Source organism: Rhopilema esculentum, chromosome 7 (genome assembly GCF_057945365.1).
Source record: "Rhopilema esculentum isolate cy_ngs chromosome 7, ASM5794536v1, whole genome shotgun sequence".
NCBI lineage: Eukaryota > Metazoa > Cnidaria > Scyphozoa > Rhizostomeae > Rhizostomatidae > Rhopilema > Rhopilema esculentum.
The window spans coordinates 4,378,376-4,397,575 of NC_142821.1; the positions used below are offsets into that span (position 1 = coordinate 4,378,376).

At 36.4% G+C, this 19,200-nt stretch overlaps 2 protein-coding genes across 2 annotated transcripts; both read right to left on the minus strand.

Annotated features, from left to right (window-relative positions):
• Position 1: 1 nt before the first annotated feature.
• LOC135683551 (uncharacterized) lies at positions 2–8,349 on the minus strand. The gene is made up of 3 exons (XM_065198845.2): positions 8,195–8,349; positions 5,207–5,454; positions 2–4,660 (listed from the first exon to the last, which is right to left on the minus strand). Exons 1-3 carry the CDS (start codon positions 8,266–8,268, stop codon positions 3,930–3,932), a joined length of 1,053 nt encoding a protein of 350 aa, XP_065054917.2. The 5' UTR covers positions 8,269–8,349; the 3' UTR covers positions 2–3,929.
• A 105-nt stretch (positions 8,350–8,454) lies between these two features.
• On the minus strand, positions 8,455–14,572 carry LOC135683554 (nucleoside hydrolase). The gene is made up of 2 exons (XM_065198848.2): positions 11,063–14,572; positions 8,455–10,511 (listed from the first exon to the last, which is right to left on the minus strand). Exons 1-2 carry the CDS (start codon positions 11,286–11,288, stop codon positions 9,781–9,783), a joined length of 957 nt encoding a protein of 318 aa, XP_065054920.2. The 5' UTR covers positions 11,289–14,572; the 3' UTR covers positions 8,455–9,780.
• Between the last annotated feature and the right edge of the window lie 4,628 nt (positions 14,573–19,200).

The window sequence follows — 19,200 nt, forward strand, 5'->3', positions numbered from 1 at the left end:
ATAACTATATTGAAATATATAATTGATCCAGCTAAAAGGTCGTTATTTTTTCGAAAAATACAATCTTTATCTTGAAACCGAATCAAGCGCTGGTTTATTCTGATAAGTTAAAGTCAAAAATAAATCTGTTTTAGGAAAGCAAAATTTCAAAAAACATTTACCAGTTTTTGAAGCTTACTGTCTTACTCTTTAATCAAATATTGACGTATAGAAAACAATCTTAACATTTTCAAAAGTACCACTTTAATTCCAGAACAAAATTAACTTCTCGTTTTTTCAGATCATGTAATGGCAAATTAGCATTTTTTACGGAAAAAAACTTTGGAACTTCTTGACAAATTTTCTTAGCCTTTGACCTTGCTAAGAAATTTAAAATTTACCCATCTAAAATGTCGTTATTTCTCAAAAATACAACTTTAATCTTAAATCCAAAACAAGCCCTGGTATATTCCGACAATGCCAATTAAAGAAGAATGTAAAACAATTTGAAAAAATTGACCAGTTTTCTAAGCCTGGTGCATTATTTTGAAAAATACCATTTTAATTCCAGAACTAAGTTAAATTCTTGTTCTACGAAAAAAACTTTTGGAACATTTTGACGAATTTTCTGAGCCTTACTTAATACTTGAAACCTTACTTAATACTTATAATCGATCAATCTAAAAAATACGTTATTTCACAAAAATATAAGTGTCATTCTAGAACTAAGTTGAACTGTGGTTTATTCTGACAATGTGAAATTAAATTAACCCTTTTTCTTAACCATGGAACTTTAAACAACAACAAAATGTTTAACAAATAAAACAGATCTACACATTTTAGTCCGTTTTTGCCAAGCAACATTAATTCGATTAATTATGAACGTTGCATGCAGTACTTCGCCCAAAAAAGCGATAATACAGTTGCGGAATAGATTGAGTACCATAATGAAATAAATTAGTTTGATAGCAAAAAACACGAAGTTTCGAGCATGCACTCGTTATCAAGTCAAGTTAACACTATTTTGACACCATCTATTTCTTCCACACCTATGTATTTTTTGGATGAATCGGAAAAATCCAACTCTGTATTTGTCTATGCTATTTTTGTTTGGGAGATGAATCATGCCCGTCTTCCGACTATGCACTAGCCCTCGTTTCAATGTCATTGCACATTATCACTTGAAGACCAGCGGGAAATTCAAGAGTTATTAACGCGCATCTCCCATGACCCTGCAACAATTATTTGTTTAAGACGGTAGTGTTTCGAAACAAAGGACTAAAGGTTCCGTCGCCCGAACAAACTTCTATAGTTTTCTATCTTCTCTATGAACCAGCCATTACTGTACAAGGTTTTCAGCGATCCCAAAAGTGTTCGGATAGCGGATCCAAAAGTATACAGATCCAACAGTTCCCGTGTAAACGCAAGGCATATCCGTACTCTTTTTGATCCGATTTGGATCGGATCCACTCTCGTGTAAACGGGGTCTTGAGGTTCCCGTAATCCCCGCATCGACCACTTGCCACAAGTCTGTAACATTCTTCAAACCGCACCACATCACCCCTTTCAGATCTGAAACAGAGTTCTTGAATTGATCTGTTTGTTGAGCGGTCAAATTGTTTACAAAAAAACAGAAATCATTCCAGAACCATCACTGACACTTCGAGTGTGGAGTTGACCCATTTGACGGAGTACTCAATGTCAGCCCAAGCATTATCTTGCCAGTATACATCCATATCAGGATGACACGCTGCTATTTTGTCTTGCCGTCCTCAGTTGCATTTTTCCCTGGAAGATGATGGAAACTTCAGGTTGCATGCCATCTTTACGAGCACAAATCTGCAGTGTAGATTTCTATTTTTCCAGGCCTGATGCTGGCTGGCCTATCCATGTCTTTTGACAGCTGGCTACGGGCTCGACTCCTAGCCGAGCTTCTCAAGTAGTCTGTCCGTGCCTGTGCCCTTTCACGCCCCACTAACGACCAGTGCTGCCTTATATTGTGTTGATTCAAATTTACGTGAATAGGATATGTTTTGATCATGGTAAATTACATCACCGTAGTAAAGGTGTGGCCTAACATATAGCTTATACATTTAGTCAAGTACATTTCTCGGAACATATCTTGATAAGAAGCGAATGATTCCGATTTCCCTATTGGCTTTTATGATTGCTTCGTGTACATGCTCAGTGAAGGTTAGTATTTCATCCAAAATTGGACCAAGATGCTTGTGTTTGTTGTCAGCAATAATTTCATGTTCATTGAAAATAAGAGGGGGATGCCGTTGGTTTTGTCTTTTTGACGAGAATAAAATTCATTTTGCTTGCTTGGTGGCATCGGGATTGAAAATCATTTTCCATTGAAAGGCCCAATTTTGTATAATTGCCAAATCACGATAAAATTGTCGATAATTTTGTATAAATGTGCCATCGGCAAAGAATTTAACTTTAGATGTTACACCTTAAGCAAGGTAATTTATATAAACTAGGAAGAACAGAGGCCCCAGAACAGATCCCTGAGGAACCCCAGCTGATACACGTTTCCAAGAAGATGATTTTCCGTTTAAGACTGCTTTTTGGTATCTATTGAAGAGAAAATGTTCAATCAGGGAATAAAGGTGTCCGGCAATCCCATTTGATCTGAGTTTGAGTAAAAGGCCTTCATGGCAAACTTTGTCAAATGCTTTTGATATATAAAGAAAAACGGCGCGGGTCTCCTGGTGATTTTCAAAAGCCTGCTTCATCACCTGTCAATCTCCTTGAATCATTTTGGCCTTGTCCCATAGCCAGTTGAAGTTTACTTTTCTCCCTACAGCAAGAACAGCTTTCGACCGATCAAAAACATAAGAGCTTTTTGTGTTTGTCGACAGCAGCAACAATTATCTTTTTTTTGTTTATCGGTCATTAAGAGATCAGAGATTGGTTGACGCTATATTATTTGGCTATTTTTTTGCGTGGTGCAGGGGTGCCTCTGGAAACTTCGGCTTGGAACTCAGCCGAGGAACTCTTTCCTGCATGCGATCCTTTTGTTACTTTCGTCTTTGCTGGAATGGGCTCAGCAAGCGTCGGCTCAGTGACAGCAGCAGAATTGACAAGCTGCACGATGGATAGCACACAAACTTCTACTTTCGTAGTATGATAAGCCGCGTCTGTAGTTATTATATTTAAAGAAGATGATGTTGATGATGCAAAAATCCTTTTCACGTAGCCTAGATTGTGTTGACCCAGACCTTGAGCGTTTGCAAATCGTTTTATGGCAATATCAAAAGAACCTTCTTCAGAGTAATCTGCCACTTCAGAGGGAAATTCTTTTTTTCCTTCCGCTCCTCGGTGACTAACAGCCTTGGTAAAATTAAAGAAAACCAAATGTTTTCTGATGCTTAACTTTCGACATTATGTTTACTTTAAATTGGTTCCACATTCTGCAACTTGATGCTCAGGCTACTCTAGCTACTCATTACAAATGCCTTACATAAATTGACATTCGTTTTTTTATTACTATATCATTAAATTAGCATTTCATTCCATTTTTATTGACAAAGTTGATTCGATTTAATTTCAACTTGCTATAAGTATTGAAGGAAAACAGATATCGCTGGACATTTTTTCTGGCATTCGCAGGTATTCTCTAAGAGGCATTCAGAGACACCGTAAAATGATTGAAAACATGACATCTTAGGTTTAAACTAAGTACCTATTTTCTATCGAAAACTTACTGATCAGATGGTAATTGACATAAAGAAGACTTTTTTCAAATTATACGCATTTTTATATTATGATATCTGCATTGCTTCATTTACAATAGCAGATGTTATTGTCACCATCTAATGTACAAAATTTTGATGCATCGAAGGAAATATATTGACAAGATTGACAAAACAAGATTGACAAGACGGACAAAACAAGATGTCTTTGATTGTCAGCTATAGAAATAAGCCAGGAACCTATTCATATTAAGACACAGAGTGAATCAGCATTTCCTCAACTCTCTTCATATTCAGCTTCCTTACAATAACTACATTGCTCTCCCCTTTCTGGCGGCCTCTGTGTGCCAAGTGTCTTCTTTCCACGACCATCATGCCATGTGTTTCTGCCCCAAACGGCTCTACTGTTGCAAAAGTATCGAACTGATCTGCAATGACACCTTCCTTGTCAAGTGCAACGCAAATAGCCAATGTATCAGCACTATCTGTTAAGTCAACCTTGTGCCTACTGCAGTGAGCATCAATAATTTTCTTAAAAAATCTTGACCTATCATTGTCTTTCCCACAATAGATGCTGGCAAAATTACTTGAATAAGGATTATCCAGCACTGCTTCCCATGGAACAATATACTTAGGGCATGTGTACTCCTCCAAAACGATATGAGCAGCAAGGGGATCAGCTACAAAATTAAATTCCCCGGCTTTTGTCTGATTGCCTAGGCCAGTGTAGTTACCTCCAAGAATAACGACTTCTTTCAATAGCTTTGGCAAATCTGGCCTTATCTTAACAGCTAGGGCAAGATTTGTAAGTGGTCCAATCGCTAACAACGTTACTTCGCCTTTATGCTTTGTTGCTATGTCAATTATGCTACTCACAGCGTCTTTCTCTTCTAGCTCATTCTTATCAACTTTTATATAGTCTGTTACATCTAACAGGCCGTCAGTCCCATGCCAATGTGATGCTTCATGTTTGTACTGAGCTATAAGCATATGGGGAACAAATTTAACATTAGGATGCATCTTTCATACACACATTTAAGAAGAGCAAGCAAATGTCGCCAATGTATGCCACAGTCTGGCAAGTGGTTACCCTAATTTTCCCTTATAACTTGGCATCATAAAAAGTATTACCTGTCTTGTTACCTGTGTATCTTTAAGCTCCTTTGCCAACTGTGAAATTTTTAGCAAAGGCCAAATTTCAATTTCTTGACACGATAAGGGAGTTGTTCAGAGTCTTTTCTGGATGTCCCATGCAAATTGCTGTGTCCATAAAATTTATGTTTTTTGAACTGCAAAAATGCTATTTGAAAACATATAACTAAATATCTCACAGTGAAGAGAATGTCAGTAAAAAAAATGAAATGAATGAATGAATGAATGGAGGTTAAGGAAAAAAATGTGAAACACCAATCTCAAAACTTGATATGATACAGAATCTCTCTGTGATACTGTGATACTATGAAAACATATCTTTCTTTGAATTAATATGAGTTAGAAAACAATTAATAAGAGTGGAAAAGGCTTACTGAATAGTGGAGATTCTGCTCCTTTGAAAACAGGAACATCCTTCCTTTCAAACAACTGCCTGATTTTTAAAGCATTCAAAGAGGTTTGCCAGCAAGGAACATTGCCATTAACACATGTTAAAGCTAGCAGCTCTACATTAGGCCATCTCATTGCCACTCCTATGGCCATTGCATCATCAAAGCCTGGATCTGTATCAATGATCAGTTTAACTTTTTGACTGTTCATTTTTGGTTTACACTGCTTTGACCTGAATGTTAAGCAGAAAAGTAAAAAGGCTATGTTACGGTTTTGTAAAAAACCAAAAACAACTGACATAGTATGTCTTTCATATAATTTCCAGTGCTTACAAAAATTTGATAACATGAGCCTATGTACTGAAAATTAAATGGGCAATTACTATGATTTGGCTTTGGTACCAAGTTGAAATTAGAAATTGTACAGCAATATGCCCAGGGTAAGAAAATGAAACTACTTCCAAACAGGCCTTGTGGGAAACAAAAAGCAGACACTTGACAAACTGAGCACCTTCAACTTTCTAGGCACTTGACTGAGCATCATCAAATACCATCAATAGCAAAAGTTTGTTTTTTCGCATTTAGTTTTAAGACAGCATAAGAATGCTAGGTGCTCAACCAATCAAGCTAGTACTCTCTAGGTGCATGTGGGGGATGCTTTATCAAGCTCAATGCCTCTCCTTGCAAGGCCTGCTTCTTCCAAAAGGAATAATATTTCACGTCTCTTTCCATGAAATTATAAATCTTAACTCTAATAAATGCTTCTGCTAATAATCTTCATTGCAGGCCTTTCCAGGAGACATGTGCTATAGCCCCCGCCCACGCAAACCCCACGAAAAAGTTTTGCGAGGGCTTTTTTCCGACCACACAGTTGTTTATAACAAAGCTCTTATTGAATCTGCTTTGTCTCACTCTCTAATGTTTTAACTACCTACCGCTATATATCAGGGTATTCATAAATAATGTTGTGATAAGAGATCGGTATATAAAGGAAATTTCTGTTTCTTTTAACATCAAATGTTAACAAACTATAGTATTACCTGTTACAACTAGCAATGAAATAGGAAATGGTTGTGTCGGAAAGGAACAACAGATAGCGTAAAATAGCAAGAATGAGAATTGTTACACAACATTGTCAAGTACAAAATTTGTGTCACTAATGCACTTATTTTTAAATAACTGGGCAATCGGAAAAAAATCAAAAAAGGTTTTAGAAATATAATTTTGCTATTTGACTCTTCAACAAGGTAAGAGATAAGCGGTTGGGATTTGTCAAGAACATAGAGCCAATCATACACCCTTTCTGAACTCTCTCGTTACTTTCGATCTGCATTTCTGCTTCCCTGTATGCTTTGAGGTTTATGCATATGTTACTTGCCGATTTTCATCATGTTATTTTTCGCTCTTCCATGCTTTTTTCAGATTAAGAAACTCTAAAGAAAGAATGAGTATTGGAATTTCCTATACCATTAAGAAACTGGAGTACTCCAAGTCGGCCTTCATTTCTAATAGAAGAGAAGTGTATTTCAGTTATTCTTTCTTGAATTTTCAATGAGAATCAACTTAATCTTCTATTAACCTTTAAATAACATTGTCCTGCTCTTTTTCTTTTTGAATAAAGATGGGTTTCGTTGGATACTATGTAACATAATCTGTGTTTCTACACAAAACGTTCAAATCTTGCAAAAACCAGATATATATCTCTTTTGTCATTTCGAGGAGTAGTAATGCATGCAAAACAACTGTCTTCTTAAGATAAATCATGCTTACAATTAGACAAGGTAATATATTTTTTGGCTTGTATTTGCTCAAATATAAATAGATAAACAACAAATTCTGCAAGGGCTAAATTATAGCCCACACAGCCAAACCAGCCTAGGGGTCTTTTTAGCCTGCGTGCTATCTATTCCCGGAGAGGCCTGCATTGGTAAGGTTGGCTGTTTCCTGCAGACAGAGATACCATGGAGGAGTGCTTGGTTGAGGGTTCAGCTCACTTATAAAAATCTTTAGAGGTTTTGCAGGGTCTTGGCCCCCATAAACAAGCCAGTTATATATATATTTAGCTGGGCAAATTCCTTACTTGTGCCTTAACATGCTACTGATTTCCCATGAATTAGCTTTTAGGAAACTAAATAAACAAATTTCAACAAACGATATAAACAAGCTGTATTGGTTGAAATTCTACTTCCTCAACAATTTTCAGGGTGCAGGGCTAGCCCTAAAGCATCCATAGTGTTGTGGTGAATTTCTGAACAGTTGAATTCAGAGACAAAACAAAGGGTTGCTTAATTATTAGCTGAGATTTCAATTGTTATATTTTAACCTTCCCAGTAATTGTTCCATGTTTATCACAATGCCAGTTAGGTTTGCAAGGATGGAGGAAGACCCAAGCAACAAGAATGCAAAGTGCATTGGCCTGGAGTATATAAATGCTAGATTTGAATTTTTGCCTTGAATTTTTGCCTTGAATTTTAGTAAATGAATTGGGGATACATCTTTAAGCCGCACAATAGAACATATCTCTATTTGCTAGGCAACAAACTTTGCTTACCCTGAACTCATATCTTTCAGTGAAAATTGTTAATCAAAATATTAACTGCTACACATTTGAATACAAATTGCTGACGGACTCATGGAAGAAACTGCCGTCAAAACCTGTTGTGTGCCCGACCTGGCCCCCTAGCATCTACTTTCCCGGACAAAAATGGTTGAGACTTTTCAAGGAAAGCTTATATTTTCACTTTCTTTTAAAAAATAACTTTCCCCCTCACCCAATTCAATGTTGAACGCATGATTTTGAAGGAGAAATGATTGAACTACAAATCCAACATTGCTTCGGGGGGGGTGGGGGATTCAAATTTACAGGGGCAAGGTAAAGTAGAAAATTGTAAAAACTGCATTTTGTCTCAACATCTTTACAAGCACAACCTTTGTCTAAATTTACAGAGTTATTTAGTAAAGATACATCCTTACCAGTTGCAAAAAATTTGTATCCCTGCTCTCTGTGGTAGCCAGAATTTCAACAAGAAACGCTTGCCCCTGTTCATTTGCCAATACTAACTTGTATTGTCCAACATGAGGTGGGCAGTACCAATTACGCCTCTCTTCCAAGCAGAGGCCGATAAGGGAGGGACATGTTGTCCTTTATTCACACATTCACATTCACAGATTTGCTGAAAGCTCGACTTTTTAAGGGATATTTTAAAGACAATATGATTCGAATTATAACTATAGTAAGGGTTTGAAAATCATGTTGAAGAACAGAAGCTCGATGAACGGGAAACACCCTTTTGGGCGAAATTATAGTTACGTATACGAAGCTCCTAGATTTACACCTAAATAAATAAATGCAAAAAACCATTGCGTTGTTTCTATTGTAAACTTATTGTTCAATCTGGCAGCTCTGCAGATTATACTTTACTTTCAGCATTTGAACAGCCGTAGAGAAACTATGAAAATTGATACAAAACACTGAACGCTAGTTTTCAACACTAATTTTGAAGGCTAGTTTGCAATTTTTCAAAGGCATTCCTTTTTCTATTACCAAGTTTTGGTAAAATTTTCTTATTTTTGAAAATATTGTTTTTAGATATGTTGCTAATCTATGAAGTGCATAATCTTGTTCAGCTTGCATCAGTCTCTTAAAAATAATCACTCTCAGTACAGCCGTAACGTTGGTATCAATAAACCTATGCTTCTGACCTTGAATATGAGGATGGGGGTGATGCATGGCAAATAAAAATGCGATGTAATTCATCTCTAACAAACCTAGTTTCTACAGCAGTATTTAATCGCTTGTTTCTTTTATAACCCTAAGAAAAGAAGCTTTGCTTCACGTGTTCGAGTCCAGCCCTGGCAACTTAGTCAAATTTTCTTTATTATTTTTTGCTGTTTCTATGTTTCCTACTTTTTTCAGGAAACTTATACTTCTTTACGTTATAAAAAACATTAAGACTTATTTAGGTATAAATATCTTTGCATAATTAATAAATGTTTCAACTTGTTACAAAAGAAATCTTTATTGCAACAAAGTCATGCAGTTGGGACTGCGCCTCTGATTAATGCTTTCCAAATGACTATTTTATTTACGAAGGTTGCATGAAAAATCGTATCAATGATATCATTTGAACGAACTGCAGAACAACACACAAAAAGCTGACTGAATCTGAGTAATGGATTCCTTTCGTCAATTTTTCAGACCTATTTGTTAAACTACCAGCAGTAGAAAAGAAAAACCAGAAAAATTTCTTCACAAACTTCAACCAGCATATCAAAAGGCACTGCTTTGCCTGTCTCTTGAGTTGATATTACAATAAAAATTGGGAGATCGACAGTTTGAAATTACTAAGATAACTAGCAATTACAACTACTTGTATATTAAATTCTAAGCGTTAAAAAGATAATGGTCGGTTTCTAAGTAAACAATATAAATTTAAAGTTCCAAGAAAACATTTTTTAAGCTTGCGACTGTTTTCCTTTCCATTAAAACATTAACCTATTTTACCTTAAAAACCATTTGAATCTTGACGTTCGGCTTTCGTGTTGAACCCAATGTGATATTAAGACATTGAGTGGATGAGCATTTCTTCAACCCTTTCCATATTAAGTTTTGTAACAATCCGGATATTGCTTTCATTTCCTACTCCATGTCTGTGCTCTGTGCGTCTTCTTTCCACGACCATCATGCCATGTGTTTGTTCTCCAAAAAACTCAACTGTTGCAAAGGTGTCGAATTTTTCAGCAATAACCCCTTCCTTGTCAAGTGCTACGCACACTGCCAGAGAGTCAGCACTCTCTATCGAAGTCAATTCATGCATACCACAGAGGATTTGGCCTAGTTTCTTAAAAAATCTCGATCGTTCATTGTCTTTCCCACAATAGATTTTCTCAAACGTACTTGAAAAAGGATGATCCAGCACTGCTTCCCACGGAACAACATACTTAGGGCATGTGTACTCCTCTAACACGATTCGTGCAGCAAGGGGATCAGCTACAAAATTAAATTCCCCAGTTCTTGTCTGATTGCCTAGGCCAGTGTAGTTACCTCCAAGAATAACGACTTCTTTCAATAGCTTTGGCAAATCGGGCCTAATCCTAACAGCTAGGGCAAGATTTGTAAGTGGTCCAATCGCTAACAATGTCACTTCGCCTTTATGCTTTGTTGCTATGTCAATTATGCTACTCACAGCGTCTTTCTCTTCTAGCTCATTCTTATCAACTTTTATATAGTCTGTTACATCTAACAGGCCGTCAGTCCCATGCCAATATGATGCTTCATGTTTGTACTGAGCTGTAAATATTTAGCGAACAAATTTAACATTAGGATACATCTTTTATACTGATACAATTTACTAGAACAAGTCAATGTCGCTAATGTATGCTACAGTCTGACAAGTGGTTACCCTAATTTCTCTAATAGCTAGGTATTTTATGTTAACTGTGTAACTGTGAAGGGGAACGGAGCATAGGCCAAAGTTAAAGTTCTTGACATGAGGGAGGGAGGGGGTTATGTCAAAAAATTTTCTAGATGTCCCATGCAAATTGACATATTCATAAAATATATCATTATTTTGAACTGGTGTCTGAAAATGAATCAGAGTCAAAATTTGAGATTTAAATGATAGTCAAATAGTGGGGGAAAGAGTGGGGGGGGCTAGAAAACACTTTGTTTCAAATCAATGATGTATGGACCCTTTTGGTAAAACGTTGTAAAACTTGATAAAACTTTCAAGTTTCAGGGTTGGCAGATATACAGGGTAGCAACCTGCAATATAACAAAAACATATCTTTTTGTGCATGAATATTGGTTAGAAAGCAATAATAAGAGTGCAAAAGGCTTACTGAATATTGGAAATTCTGCTCCTTTGAAAACAGGAACATCCTTCCTTTCAAACAACTGCCTAATTTTCAAAGCATTCAAGGAGGTTTGCCAACAGGGAACATTGCCATTAACACATGTTAAAGCTAGCAGCTCTACATTAGGCCATCTCATTGCCACTCCTATGGCCATTGCATCATCAAAGCCTGGATCTGTATCAATGATCAGTTTAACTTTTTGACTGTTCATTTTTGATTTACACTGCTTTGACCTGAATGTAAAACAGAAAAGTAAAGAGACTATGTTACTAAGTATTAAATTGTATTGTAGTTAATTTAATTGAAGATGATGATGATGATGATGATGATGATGATGTAACGGTTTGGATTTTATTGCCCGCAACTCGCGCGCGATAGCGCGCGAGTGAAGGGCTTATAGTCTGCCCCGCGTATAAGTAGCATATGGAAGCTTCAGTTCATGTTGTCAGCACTTTGTCAGCAGATTTTGTCACTTTTCTGCTGCCATGACAACTGTCAATCAATTTCATTGTCAATCAATCGGCTTTGTCGAGGAGGTCGTTAACCGCCACCTCTTTGTGCGGAGGGGAATTATCTTCGGAGCGTTGCTCTGCCAAGACTCTGTTAAAGGCCTTCGGTTTTTTTGGCACGAAAACGGTGCTGCATCACAGCTCGGTTCTCCGCAATGGATGGAAGTTTTGATTCGAAGTTTTGGGAATCAAAACCAGTCGAATGCCACACCTTTCTCCCAAAAACTCGAGACCATACGAGCAAAAGTTATGATTGGCGTGACTATCGAAAAATAAATGTCAAACCCTTGAAAAACTTTCATGATTTTCAAAAGGGCGTTGGACTTAAATCAAAGGCAAACTGAACGCCAAAAATTCTTGATAAAAAGAATAGTTTAGCATCAACTAGAGCAGCTGTTTTTATAAAATTGTGAAAACCCAAGATGGTGTCTTCTTCGAATATCCTGACCTGAATTTTCAAAACAATCATTATCAAGGAACTAATTGTTTGCGGGCAGTACTAGCAAGAGCTATTTCTAGTATTTATTCAAATTAGTAATGTTCCCGTTGCGTGTTAAAATCACATGTTCTGTTAACTCCTGTTGTGTAGTTAACGCCTTTTTATGGCAATATGTTTGTCTTTCAATATGTAGTGTGTCGCTCGTATTGTCCTGTTAATTAGCTTCCGTTTATGTTATTAGTATGTGTTGATCACGAATCACGATATAAGTTAAGCCCTGTTCACACGATACCGGTCGGATTCATTTCGTATCGGATCGCTTTTAATATCGGATAGGCCTTCTGTTCACACGATATTCCAAATGGGTCAGATCGATTCAATCCAAATGGATCAGTGTCTGAATTTCTCATGTAACGACGTGAAGTCATTGCAATAGCTTATTTTTTCAACATTTGATTGACTTACTTTTTGAGTATTTCTTTTGATAACTAGGACTCCGACGAATGGGGGGCCGAATGGCCATGCCCCCACTTTCCTCCAAAACAATAGAGCCTTTACAAAATCTCCTGTCATTGTAACGTTTTATGGTTTGTAAACTTCAGTTACTATTATTATAATGTTAAGCTAGATTCCTTGATTCTGTTGCGTGTTAATGTCACATGTTTGTTTGTCGCGCGCTGTTCTGTTAGTAACTCCCTTTCCAGGAAATGTGTGTCACTGTGATGTTTCACAGTGTTCCTTTATTTGGTTCAATATAATGTAATCCAAGTTAGAATAAAGTAGTCTTACTGTTTTGACCATAGAGATCACATCAAAGAACGAGTATCTCTTGTGTGCTATCTATTTAGGGCTTAGGCCCGCTGGCCTAGCCCATCGCTCCACTAACGAGCTTGGTTATTAACTGGCTCTTCACCGTCATCACAAGAACCCTGAACGTTTCTTAATGGCTGTTAAAGTTTCTCTAAGCTCCCCCTCCTCCCCATGGATAATTTATTTAAATAGAATTCGCAAGCAATCTTTTGGTGGTACAAAACTTTAAACGTTTTCGATCTACGTTTTCGGTGGTAAAAACTTTAAACTTTAAACGTGTTCTAACGTTTTATACTTTGAAGAGTGCTTGACTAGAAGCTTTGCTGGAATGACTCAAATGTTTGTTTTTTTCAAACCCATTTTGAAATAGAATTAGCATTTTTTCAGTAATCAATAACACGCATAATCGCAGAGATTGATCTACCAATTTGTAAAAAGTTACAACAAATAGTGAATGATCCTTTATTTTCTCGAGTTTCTAATCTATGTTGACCAAGTGGTAAGGTAGATATTACAGTGGAAGGAAGTACAAGAAGTCTTAGGAAGCGCAATATGTTTGGCTTACTGGGTCTGCTGATGGAAAGGGCAACGGATATACTGCAAACTAAGCTTGTTTTTTACTGCGCGCTGCGCATTATGACCAGTGGCGTAGCGTCTATGTATGCTACGCTTGCGGCGCAAGCGTAAAAATTTATAGACAAATTCTAAAATTCTTGCAACACTTTCAATGCATAACAATTTCCGCAATAAACGGCTTCTCTTTCTTGTCATGAGCAGCATGCAGTGAACTCTAGCGCCAACAGGCCAATTGGCCCCAAATTGGCTATTTTTATAAGTAAACAGATCGCTAAAAATTATGAAATTCGAAAAATCTGAAAAACTGAAGCCCCTCCACATCACTCTTTTTGCCTGTCCAAAATAAGAGAAACATGTGATGCTCCAGTGCAGCTTCAGTGCAACTCGAGAGAAGCTTCTGAGAGAAGTGAGAATTTTCCGGACTGGAGCTTGCGGTCGGCCTGAGCGCAAGCCTTCCCAAATATTTGATAATCCACAACATTTTTCTACCTATAAGCTGCTTTTTGCGAATACTCTTTGCGTGATAGATCATTTCAAATCCAATTATTTTCCTTTCTTTACTTTGTGACTGTTGAAAAGAGAAAAAGTTTCGTCAAAGTGGGGTCAGAGTCTATTTGTCATGATCCGCATTCCGTAATTCAAGTCAAAAGGCTTGCCAGTATAGTCAGAATTTACGGACCAGGGCATGCGGTAGACCTGAGCGCAAGCCTTGCTAAATACATGATGATTTGCCGGGACTAACTTTCTGAAACTTTACACATGGAAGCATCTTCAATTCTAACAACTCTCACAGCTCACTATTTTCATCTTAGTTAACTATGAGAGTAAAAAATGAGCAGAAACTGTTGCTCCTGTTCGCTTAGGCTCTGCAGTGTGTTAACAATTTCGCAATGTGGAGAGCTCCTTCTTGCGGGAATCCCCAGCTTCATAATAGCATAAAAAATTCTTACATTAGGTGGGCATTAGGTGATGCCTTTTCTTGAGGAATATGAATAAGAATAAAATATTTTGCAAAGCAGTTTTAGCACTAGGAGTTATTCTGAAAAGTCTTGCTAAACAACTGAGCTTTTTTCAAAAACTTTCGCATGGGTGATAATTTTTCCCTTGGCCCCTCTTCACTTGCCAACCTCTGTCGGAGCCTCTGATGCTAAGAATAGACACCTTGATTGATTAGAATTAGAGTAGGTACAAATGATTTGTTACTTTGAAAATCAAAATTTGCTATCACGATTATCATTAATTACCGCTTGTATTTTTTAGAAACTGGAATTACGATTACATTTATTCAACATAGCCGTATATTTTATGTTACCGCATGCCTAAGTTCTGCGCTCACGCTACGCCACTGATTATGACGTCATTTCGGACTATTTTGACGTGATTTGGCCTACTTTCATAAACGGTTTGGGTACTTAGTACCCATACCACCTGGCAACCCTGGCCCAAAGAAGCAGAGACATTTTTGCGGAACCCAATCGTTAAATTCTGTCCTTTAGAAGGAATGCAGATGGAGCAAAAAAAGTTTACTGAATTTCGTCACGGATAGTTTACTGATAGACCAAAAATTTGCAATTAAAATAGAGAAAAAACGTTACTTTGCTTGGTGTTCAGATCGATGAAAATTTAAAGCAGCTAGACAGTTAAAGATCTGTAAAAAAGCAGCTAAACAGTTAAATTCTTTGAAATATTGGCAAGATTTATGGGTGACAGAGAAAAAAAGATAATTATGAATCATTATGAATTCATATATTTACTATGTCACTTCAATTATTGTCCATTGATATGGATTCTATGTGGTAAAGGAAGTCAGGATAAGCTAGAGAAAATTAACGAGAGGGCTTTAAGACTAGCCTATTCGGACTATTCATCTTCGTACAAAGATTTACTTGCTAACGATTTACTCAAAAGAAACTACCATACATGTCCACTAAAGTTCACTATTGTAAAAACTAACGTTAAATAATCTACAATACAATACAATACAATAGCTAAATTGGCATGTGAATCATTTAAATCAACATAACATTTGAGTTCGTTATGAAGATATATGTCTGCATAATATTATTATTATTATTATTATCATTTGTTTGCATGACATACCCGATTCAACTTGTTGTAAAACAGTTTCCAGTACACATCTAGGTGAGAACGAGCAACTGATCGTCAATTTGCTAAATGCAAATAAGCTTAATTTTACGATTGTTTTACTCAACAAACTGATTAACAGCAATTAAAGGTAATGTGTTAAGATTAAGCAAGCGACTCTGCGGGGGGTTTCAGAAACATGTGATTTTTCATGTCATCGTCCCAGCCATTACGGTCGTTCCATTTATCTATCCTGCTGCGAAGTTAGCTTTTCATGTGAGCAGTTTTGCATTGCAAGAATACTGACCAATCGCAAACTGTTATTTTGATGGGTGGCTTGACAAGTTGGGTATACGCAGTCCTTTTATATGGACACATTACCTTTAATGACACAAAACAGTACAACATGTCAGAACTGAAAACAGGAGGAAATTGCCTACACAAAATTTCACATGAGCTGGTCCAGTTGGCTTCCTAGGGCTCGAGGCCTAAAAATTCAAGACGAACAAAATACATTCAAGTGTTAAATGATATCGCTTTTTGTTTCAAGTATCGCTGGTCGTTCTAAATTCTCAAATATACGTCTGACTTCAATATAAGAGCCAGATTCGGGCTCTTCGGAAGAAAAGCTTTCTAATGATATATACACATGATATATTCTAATGATATGTATTTATTTCATTTTAATCTTCAACTGCCTATTCTTATCTACTTTTCTGATAGTAACATCTGTATTATTATAAAAAGCCACAGTTTCCATAAAAGTATCATATTGCTTATTGCTTATTTTCTTTATCTGTTTTTCTTAGTCTTTTTACCCGCTATCTTTGGATGATCAACAAAAAGTACTTATCTTGGAATTGGCATTTTTAATAATTTTTGTCATTTACTGCTTTATCACTTTATTTCTATATGCTTATTCATCTATAATTTTTTAATCCATTACTTATTTATCATATATTTATTTATTTTCTTCTAACTTTCCTCTTTTACTTTCGCTTATATTATGTCAGTTTTTCCTTGGAATTGATGCTTGTGTTACGCACTGATTGGAGTAGACATGAAACGTGTTAGTTTAATTTTGATATCGACTCTAATTTTACCTATGGAAACAATAGCACAGATGACAATAGCTTTCTGATGATTTGTTTAGCACACGTGACAAGATTGGCTCATAAGCTAGATATCACGCGGGTCAAGGAAATTTCAAAATTATCTATCGCAGGACGTTCTTGGGTTTCTAAGAGAAGTAGCTGAAATTATGGTAACCTATCAGCTTATTTGTGTTATCTATCAAAACCTTTTGAAGCTATGCTGTACAACTTTCATCAGAACGCATTTGTTATGTGTCAGTATTATAGTTCTATAATTAGAAACGTCAATAAAAGCATTAAAACAAATGGGTTTTCAAGAGAAAGAAAACAATTAAGAAATTCAGAAAAGTTACAAGATTAGATTAAAGCAATATCTTGAAATATAAAGGACTTCTTGGAAAGTTGCATAAACGAGCAGCCAAAAAGAATCGTCCATTTAAGGTGGCATTGTATTTTTATACTTAGGATTGATACGAAAATAGAAAATGAAGTTGCAGTTGTCGCTATATAATAATTTTCAATCGAAAAGGTAGAAGGTTGATATTAAAAAAAAAGTTTGTTACAACTTGGAAAAGTGTCAAGCTTAATTGTTAATAGTATGCAGGCCCAAAGATGAGGCAGATGAGGCTCGTGCCTTCCACAAATGCAGCACTTTTCTTGACGCCATCTGAACTTCGAACGTCGAGCAAGATGAGGCAGATCGCTGTTTTGCAAACAAATCTCTTCTTGATCCTTCATCACAGCAATCTGTTAATGAAAAGTGCCTTTTCAAAATACCAAGTCCAACTCTCCAATCTGTAGGAAGACCCTCCCGATCTATTTTTTCATCAGTATTTCGAGTCTGGGGCATTTGCTTTGGTAAAGTACGCATTTCTACTTGGCATTTTTTCCTCTCGTCTTCTTTCAACATGTGCTCTTTAGGCTCGATTTTATTCTCTTCAGAAGTTCGACCAGCCATTAAGTGTTGCTTTAAGTTCCGCTATGGATAACTATATGTGGCTAATGCTAAGCACTGTACTAGCGGGTTAGATGAAACGTACCGATTCTTACGAATCAAGCACGTACCCTTTGCTTTTTGCGATGTGTCTACAAGATAATTAGTATGTGATCCTTGGCTCTTTTCCGCAAAGCACTCAGCCTCTTCAAAGGAGTGAAATTCAGTTAATTATCATGAAATGGCTCTATCCACCTGCTGTAAATACTGGACTGAAGACATACACAGCTGTCCCTACAAAAATCTTGAAGCTAATAAATATTTCAATTGCATTTTCGATAGATTTTTTGTTTGTTCCTAGCTTGTGCATACGATTATTCTCATTCCCTAAGACTACCAGATTCTTTGCCAATCAACAGGCAAAGATATAATTTTTTTTAGCAATTTGTAGATAATTGAATGCAGGATGTGACAAGATATTCTCGTTAGCTATTTTTAAAAGGATATAACAGTAACAAAAAAACGCTTTAAAAGTTAATCTTAAACTTAAGTTTTGGCACAGATGTGGATTGGCAGGGGTACAAATTTGCGATCAGAGCATCAATATACGGACATCAATAAAGGAATATTTCCACTTCGTAATCTTCATCTTCTTAAACGTTGTATAAGGCTCTTGTAGCCGGGGTAGAATAACTAAAGAGACTGTTCACAAATATATTAAGTCTATTAATGTTAGAATATTTTTTAAATCAATTAAAAAGTTAAATACATAAACGTAGAACTAGGTTGCAGTTTTGTGAATTTCAACCCACTGGCACTGAGGTTGCCGAAAATCTCAGAGATGTTCTCATGGAAAAGTTTAAGAAAAATTTTCTTGTAAAAAGAGACGGCGTTTATGAAGGCATTTACAACAAACCGTAACATATCTTAATCCAAGGAAAAGTATCAGATCTTCTTTATTGCTGCAGCAAACGTATGGTCTGAATAGTTGTTTTCTTTCATATCCCTTTAATTTGGTCTTGGTTTATAAAATGCATGAGCCAGGAATAGATAACGGTAATTTATTGGCAAAAGTCCACTGGTCGTATTTTAGCTGATGTGTATGTAATAGGTTTAAAGGCAATCTGTCACGACGTTGATTGGTTATAAGAACAAGGGGATTTCTATTGTTTCCAGTCCCCCTTTAATTTATCGCATTGTAAAAAATATGGCGGAGCGCTGGGATCGTGTTTAGGCTATTGTTCCAGCTATTGTTCTCGTTCACCAATCCACAACGAGACCGATTGCCTTTAACTTATTATACACATTTAGAGGTATTCCATCATGTTTTTCAATTTCATATGGTCCAAGTGCAAAATTCTACGACGCCTTTTCAGGAAATTCTGTGAAACCACCTGTGACATTTACAATTTTTACTGCATCGTCAGTTGTCTCTGCATTTGATTATCCTTAACTGTCGGTATCTGTTTGAGAGATACATATAAAACAGTTTGAGTTTCAAATTATAAATGTTATTTGTCTGATGGGCCAAACTTCCGATGGGAAAATAACAGGTTGTGTTCAGACATATCGGCAAATTTTGTTCTCCAGCGACATAATCATAGAGCTACTTAAAACAAAAAATTAATTACAGCTGACAAAAATACTTTTAGGCTAGATTAAAATGATCAGGTTTT